The sequence below is a fragment of the Grammomys surdaster genome, unplaced genomic scaffold (genome assembly GCF_004785775.1).
Source record: "Grammomys surdaster isolate TR1022 unplaced genomic scaffold, NIH_TR_1.0 126313, whole genome shotgun sequence".
In the NCBI taxonomy this organism is placed as follows: Eukaryota; Metazoa; Chordata; class Mammalia; order Rodentia; family Muridae; genus Grammomys; species Grammomys surdaster.
In genome coordinates, this window is record NW_021621113.1 from 7,164,151 (window position 1) to 7,171,805 (window position 7,655).

Below are 7,655 nucleotides of genomic sequence, written 5' to 3' on the forward strand. Positions count from 1 at the left end.
GACTTTTTTTTCTACAGCTATTCTAAGACATGAATCGCCTTCAGTTTTCCTGAGTGCAGGCAGGAAAACAGACTCTCCAAAAAGCTGACTTCATTAACTTTGGCCAATATGGGTCAAGACTTGGGGCTGAAATGGCACAAGGCTGCCCCAACCTCAGAACCACTGGGATCAGGTTCACCTGCTTGGCACTGTGCCAGCAGGGGAGACTGGTGCATCTTTCATGAAGTCACCGGATCCTCGGGACAGGCTCTCCGTTCTTCCAAGTTTCTGGAGCCAGAGCCACTGGTGCCCACTGAGCTACCACCTTCCGTGCCTGGGTCCCAGGCCCCTTTCCCCTGCAGCCATGACCCAAGCCTTCTGGAAAACTTACAAGTCCAAAGTGCTGCAGACGCTGAGTGGAGAGTCTGAAGAGGATCCGGCAGAGGAGGTGGGTACAGTTTGTGTTTTCTAGGACAGACAGACAGCAAGGGTGGGGAGTGCGCTGAGCATTAAATAGGCTGGGGAAGAAGATAGATTGATTTGTGCAAAAATTGTAGGTGGGATTACGAACAGCATAGTGCAATGACAGAGAATGTTCAAGAAAGTGAGAACAGGAAGGTGTAGGGCCATGAGAGAAGCAGTCGCTGACTCCAAGGATCTCACGAGCTGCCATACAATAAAGAATATTCCAGCACCACTTGGCAGAAGACACGCGAGGACGTTATGCTTTATACAGCTTTCTAGTGGACGAAGCTGGAGAGTAACAAGCCCCTGTTTCTGGAAGTAGGGAGTGGCTCTCACGCTCTGTGGACCACAGTAGCAGCCTCCGATCAAAGCCATACTTAGACCGTACTTGGTGGTGAGGGAGAGGGCAAAAAAGACTTTGAAAATAAGAGAGTTTACATCTAGAGGGTGTGGTAACTGGCAGTTACACAAATAGATGTGGCGGGGGCAGGAACTAGCCCGGTGAGGGGTGGATAAGCATATGACTGGACAGGCTGGTGTCCAAGGCTGGCTTTCTACGGATGTGTCTGTAAGAAAATGCTACAATTAGTGTCTCTGTGAAAAGTCCAGTGCAGGTGTGACCTGGATCTAGTGAGTTTCCATGGGTGTGTGTTTTGAGCAGGATTCTGCTCCTGTATGCGTTTGTGTAGGCTTTTACAGGTGTTACGTTTGGTTGGTAGAGAAATTTGGAGGGCTGTGCACAGATCTCTGTTTAGCCAGCTTCCTGCAGGAGGAGAAGATACAAGAATGAATTCCTTAGCCACATAAATGCTCTTGTGTGGGTGCCTGACTGCATATGTGTATACAGGGGTAAAGGTCTAGCCACAAAGGTCTAGAGGCATGTATGTCTGTAGTAGTGCACACTGTATGCCCTTGTCCGAGGTTTTGAGATCGTTTGGATGTTTGGGAGTGGGAGGTGTCTGCAGAGATTTATTGTGCAGGCCTGTGTGTTCGAGCAGAGGCATCGTAGAGAGATAAGTGTACCCGTAAGCACTCCCATGGGCCGAAGTGGAGATGCAGGGCGCACAGGAGATGTGCTTTTATGGTATACAGACTGCCTAGTGTGTGTGCACTGGTTAGCAATGGAGTTTCTCTCATGCTGAGGGTGAGGTGGTGTCTTGTGTCCCAGAGGGAGAGCCCAGCATTAGTGGAGTCTGAGACGGCAGAACCCACGGAGGAGACATTCAACCCCATGTCACAGCTGGCCCGCAGGGTGAGTTCCACAGTCTTCCATCCAAGCCTGGAAAGCCTAACAGAGGCCGGGGTGAAGCCCTGGAGGCTTGTCCAGGCCTGACTCCCAGCTCTTTCCTCCCAGGTTCAGGGTGTTGGGGTGAAAGGCTGGCTGACAATGTCATCTCTGTTTAACAAAGAAGATGATGACAAACTGCTGCCACCAGAGCCCTGTGTTGATCAGTAAGTGTGTCCTTAGGGGGTGGGGCTGCAAGAGTCCTAGGATCTCTCTTCTGTCATGATGGTGCCCTCTGTCTTTCTAATCCTGTGGGGCTTTATAGGGACAGTCCCAGGATGCTTTTTCCTATCAGGATACACCAGGCCTGTGTAGGAGATGGGGTTAAATCTCTTGGGACTGAGGTAAAGGGAAGTCCTTACTGAGGTAAAGGCTCCTCCCTCTTCCTGAGGACAGCCATCTCCCTAGAATCCAGGACAGCAGAGAAGACCTTTCTGGATGCTTGCAACGAAGGGTGGTCTAGATGGTAAACCCTCACCCTCCAAAGCAGTTTGTCACCAGCGTAGATTTCCCCTTCTTCTGATTCTCTTGGTGTCCATGGAGGCCTGAGGATCTCAGAGGACCCCAAGGCACACCAGTTTGGAACGCGTTGCTTAATAAGGTCTTTGATATTGAGAACAGACTCGGGCTTCATCTCCAACTGGCTTTGTTTCTCACACGTCTGCCTTCCAGCCCTGTGCACCCACCCACCACAGTCCCTTTGTCCCTAGGACCTCCATCCATTCCTTTTGCCTCAGGGGTCCTCCCCACCCCTTCCCCACCTTCCAGTCCCAGTTCTCCGAGGACTTTTCCAGAGGCAAGGCTCCTTCTTCAAGCCTATCGCCTCTCCTTGGCAGCCCTTCCCCGCATCGACACCCCCTAACCCCTCATCTTTTCTAAGCATCTGTGGCAGGATTTCTTCCACTTTCTCCGTGTACCAAATTCCTCTTATCTCAATCTTAGAGTCTAACTACTTTGCTCACCTGGCTCCCTGCCCTCTCCAGGGTCGAGGGATCTCTCCTACAGGACCTAAACAAGTCCACCCCAGCTCTCTCGTGCCCTTCTCCCCTCAGAGACCCTTCCTGGCTTTTCAGACCCGGCTTGATGGCCTATTGTCTCTGTACCAGAGTCTCTTCTCCAAACTCCTGACCGCCCCACCCAACTCGGGGATGCCTGTTCCCCTCTGCCCAGCCCTCCCACCTCTTTCCCTGACCCTTTCCTTCTCCACCTCCCCTTGCTTGCAGGCCCTGACCTTGCCCTGACTCCCTTGGCCGCACTGCTTGTCTTCTGACTTCTGTCCCTCTCTGGAACCCCGGGCCATCCTGTTGACCCCCTGCCTCTCCTGCAGCCCACTGGCTGCGCCCCCTTCCTCGCAGGCGGCCGCAGCCGAGACAGAGCCACGCGGACCAGGATTCTGGGACGCGTTCGCCAGCAGGTGGCAGCAGCAGCAGCAGGCGGCGGCGTCCATGCTGCGCGGCGTGGAGACCACCGCGGAGCGAGACCCGGAGACACAGGACAAGCCTGCCGAAGAGGCCACCGAGTGCCCCGAGACACGGGAGGCGGATCCCGCGGCAGGCTTCAAGTGGGGTTTTCTCACCCACAAACTGGCAGAGATGAGGGTGAAGGCCGCTCCCAAGGGCGACTAGACGGCCAGCCTCGCTGGCGCCCGTCCTTCCCTACCTCCCATAAAATCTCCTGGATCGGACACTCAGTGTCGCTGTGTAATTTTTTTTTTCGGACAACAGGAAAAGCTACTTTTAGGTGGGCGACCTTGGGGGTGGGGAGCTTCTGGCTAAAGGGTTCCTCACCTACTTTACTGACACAAGTACCAAGGCACTCCAGGTGACAGGATGGGTGACCTTAGATTTAAGATGAGATTTTCCAAAAAGCCCCAGAGGACAGACTCTTCTTCCCTGTCCAGCTTCATCTCACTCGGCAAATCCTGCTGGTGGCCCAACGGCATACGCGAAATCGAAATGCACAATGTTGGACCAACCAGAGGTAGCCCTCCACTAGCAGGTCCGTACAAGGTTTTGTTGCAGCACAAAACAGGGCTGCCCGTGGGAACTCAGGGGACATGGGGAATTTTGGGATAGTTTCTCGGAGAATGAGTTAGGGAAGGAAATCGAAGCTGAAGGGGGAGAATCCCGAACAAAGGCTTCAACCGGAACCTGTGAAGAAAACCCGCGACTTTGTGTCGGAGTGGGGGGGGGAGGAAGGAACCTCGCTGGCCATATAGTTGGTGGAGGGCTTCTCGCTGCATGAAGTCCTGTGTTCAGGCCCCAGTGTTATGTAAACCACAGTGGTTGGTAACAGGGTGAGACTGACCTGGGACACACAGAGACGATAGTAGCAGGAGGTTCCAAATCCTGACCTAAAGGTGCCCCAGTTTCAGTGATTTCAACCGCAGATCCTCCGTCTCAGCCTTTCTTACCTCCGGACTCTGGGAGGGCGGGGCTGGGGTGCGAAGCTCCGGGAATTCTGGATGATTTAAGCAAGCTCCTGTGTATTGAGCATTTCTCTATTCCAGGCACAATCGCCACATGCATTACAGCTCCTCCAGAACGCTGTCCTCTGCCTCCTTTAATAACCGTCAAAGGCCCCCGTTTGGTCAAGGTCACACACTCAGCCTGGAACCCACGCTCAAAACTCACACACTCAGCCACGCAAACCAGTTCTCCTCTTTCTTCAACATCTGCCCGCTAAGCCATACTCATGGTCCTTTTATTAAATAAGATTTTAGCTTTATTCAGTAGTTCGCTCATCTCCCACCCCAAGTCCACCACTGCTCACATTTAGCATCTAGAGAGGCCACGTGGCCACTGGACCCGTTTCCACAGTCCGCGCCTGGCCCCTGTCTGTGGTCCCCCCTGCTCAGCGTGCAGATCGGGGTGGGAGACCTGAGATCCAGGGGAAGGATTTGTTCACGGACGAGGCCAGCTCTCCGGGAGCGGTCTTCCCGTGTGTTGGTGGTCACACCTCGGACTCGCGCGGCGGGGCGCGCGCGCGCTGGCACCCATACAACCACTGGATGACGCGCGCGTTGCGTTCCACCACCGACACCGTGGGGCGTCCGTCCCGCGCTGACCCCGCCGCTTCTGAGCCCCCGCCGCCGCCGCCCGCACAGTCCGGGCTACCCGCGTCCCTGTCGCTGGATGTCCAATCGCTGGTGTCCCCGGAGCCGGGCGGCGGCGACGTTGCGACCTGCGGACTGTGCTCTGCGCCCCAGCTCTGCGGAGAGAAGCGCTCGGCGCCCAGCACCTCCACCAGCGCGCGCTCCAAGCCGCAGTAGTTGAAGAATCGCTCCTTCTCCGACAGTGGCAGCGAGCACGTGGGACACAGTGCTCGCTTCCCTGTTGCCTCTGGAGTATCCGGGGACCCAGCCCACGTCGCGGGAGCTCCAGGTCTCTCTGTAGGTGCGGGGCTGCTCGGGGCAGCGTCCCGAGTGGCGCCAAGGAAGAGGCGTCGTACTAGCCCCTGGCCCTTGGCGTTCTCTTTGTTCACCGAAGCCTTGCAGTCCCGCTTCTGGCGGTAGAAGATAAGGGAGTCAGGTCTTGGTTGTCGCTTGCCGCTACCCCTGCGGGCAGGGCCAGGCGTTCGGGGCGATGCAGATGCCCCCAGTTCATTGCAGGGGTGTGGCGTCAGTGGTCCCGGTCCCCCGCGCAGGGCTGGCTCCTGACGGCGTACTATCACCTGGTGCGTCTTGACATACTTGGCTTTGTCGGCCTCCAGCCTCTCCACGGCGCTAGGGGTTCGTCCCCTGGATGGTGTAGTGGGTGAGGCCAGGAGCATCTTCACGGAGCTAGGCAGGTCAGTGCTCCATACACAGTTAAGGATGCGCAGGTAGCTGAGGAGCAGCGAGCAATTCTCTGGAGTTCCTGGCGCCTGTAGGGAGAGAGGAATTGTCTGGAAGAGAGTAGGCTGTTCCTGTCCCTTTCCCGCAGGCATTCCTGGGTAGAGGATCAGCCAGTCACCCCACCCCCACCAACTGGTGCCATGCCCAGAGAGCAGAAAGTAGAACCTCCCTCCCAAACCTTTAGAGGCATTGGGTGGTTCTTGGGGAGGGGGCATCTATGCCTCTTTGAGAACGTCCCAATCTGCCCACTGGGCCACAAGACAAGCAGGACACTTGGAAAGGAAAATCAGGCGGGTCCTAGCCTGATTCCCGAAATCGGCCTTAACCGGAAAAAATACCTCTTCCCAACAGTGTAGCTTCAAGCCCAAGACAAGGAGGTTCCCCGGCCACAGGCTGTCTTGCAGCCGACCCACCCTTCCCGCCCCCAAGCACCGAGGTCAGGGACATAACCACAGGGTAGAAGCCTCCAGGAATTGCTGCCAGCTTCCTTGCCCAGGCCCGGCAGGGCTATTCAGGAAGGAGAGGGAGGTGGTCCCCAGCCCATATCAGTCTGCCACTGCCAGCTACTCTATGTCCCTGCCAAGGGGAGTCCCAGAAAACCTAACTGTAAACACAATTCCATTCAGCAACCCCCACACTTCCATTTCAGAGGCCAGGACAATGGCTGAAACGAATGGGTTTATACGGGTTCTTTTGAGAGTAAGGGTGCCACCTTGGAACCCAGATTTCTTGCCTTACTGTGCAGATCTAGATCAGCTAGGACTCCCTGCTGGCCTATCTGAACGTTTCCCTCTGGGGTTTGGTTTCTGATCTTACTGTTATAAAGCCGGGCAGGAACCCCTAGTGTCTCACTAATTGGGTCCCTCCACCGATTCATCTGAATAACTTGCATACCCAGAAATTGGCCCTCAGGGTCCCTGCCTCCTTCCCATGCAGAAACCTCTGACCTTTCTCCTTTACCTCTCTTGTGCTGCTCTTTGGAAAAGGGCAAGAGGGAAGGTAAATCAAGAGTTGACAGTTTCCTTGTCAGCTAACAGAATGGGCCACCCACATGGTTCAACACACCCACCCCTGCCCTCGGATTTCCCGTTCCCACACAGCTGAGAGGAACTTATTGGTTCTGAAGGAACTTTGGATCTGGAGGCAACAAAAGAACAGACTAGGCAAGGGTATGTGAAGAAGGGGGGTGCCCTCCACCCTTCACAGAGGCCTTAGAGCAGAGACCCTGGCAACTGCGGCCTCAGCCCAAACGTTACAGGTTCCACACCACTACTCAGCACTGCCTTCCAGTAAATCTGACTAGAACGTGAATGGTTGAAACCTAGGCAGTAATGACAGTCCCACGGTGCCCTGCGCTATTCTCTCGGGGACTATACTAAGCAGTGGGTCAGATTCCAAGGTCCCAGGAGGGCACTGAGCTTGTCTGACCTCACGGATGGCCTCTGTCCTCTCCTCTCTTTAGCCTTGAGCAGAGAGGCTATAAAAAGTCCCTAAACACAAGGACCAAAATAGTCTACTGTCCCCTGCCTGTTCCCTGTTTTCAGGGCTGGCTTTGATGTTTGACCACAGACAGCCCATCCTAGCCTGGTAGCCAGTCATGTCCTCTCTGTTCCAGTGCCTAACCTCTCCCAGCCCTAGAGTTAGTAAATTCCAGCTCTGTGCACTCCAGCTTCGGCTCTGAATACTGGCACTTCTAGGTTCAGTAGCTTGGCCCTCAGTCTCCTCGCCATCCATCCAAAGTTGCCTCCCACCCAGCGTTGGACTCCAGACACACTCACCTCTGTGTGGCGATGCTGAGTTGCAGTGGTCCTTGGGTATACCCAGACTGAAGGCAGAAGAGACAGTGGGGATTAGGGAGTAACTTTGGTAGCAGCCAAGCCTTACTCTCCACAGGAAAAGCGGAGAGCCTCCACCCCCTAGGTTAACCCTTCCTGACCCAGAGCAATTAACTCCTTCCTAACCAATCTTAGTGCTGACAGGACCCTTGAGCTGTGTTCCTGGAATTTTGCTCTACAGATGGTTAGATAAATAGTCTCTATCGGGTTCAATGGTTGCCATGGAGGTACCATAAATTGGGCTGAAGAAACATAA

At 55.0% G+C, this 7,655-nt stretch overlaps 2 protein-coding genes across 3 annotated transcripts; one reads left to right on the plus strand and one right to left on the minus strand.

Annotated features, from left to right (window-relative positions):
- The first annotated feature begins 343 nt into the window (after window positions 1-343).
- Window positions 344-3,354, plus strand: CUNH1orf232 (chromosome unknown C1orf232 homolog). The gene is made up of 4 exons (XM_028759601.1): window positions 344-427; window positions 1,613-1,696; window positions 1,799-1,896; window positions 3,057-3,354. Exons 1-4 carry the CDS (start codon window positions 344-346, stop codon window positions 3,352-3,354), a joined length of 564 nt encoding a protein of 187 aa, XP_028615434.1.
- Window positions 3,355-4,435: 1,081 nt separating this feature from the next.
- Window positions 4,436-7,414, minus strand: Fam110d (family with sequence similarity 110 member D). Of its 2 annotated transcripts, none has more exons than XM_028759991.1 (2): window positions 7,339-7,414; window positions 4,436-5,593 (listed from the first exon to the last, which is right to left on the minus strand). In XM_028759991.1, the coding sequence occupies exon 2, from the start codon at window positions 5,498-5,500 to the stop codon at window positions 4,682-4,684; it is 819 nt and encodes a 272-aa protein (XP_028615824.1). In that variant the 5' UTR covers window positions 5,501-5,593; window positions 7,339-7,414; the 3' UTR covers window positions 4,436-4,681. The 2 variants fall into 2 exon arrangements, with proteins under 2 accessions (XP_028615824.1, XP_028615823.1); XM_028759990.1 differs by having other exon boundaries at window positions 4,438-5,593; window positions 7,343-7,398.
- Window positions 7,415-7,655: the final 241 nt, after the last annotated feature.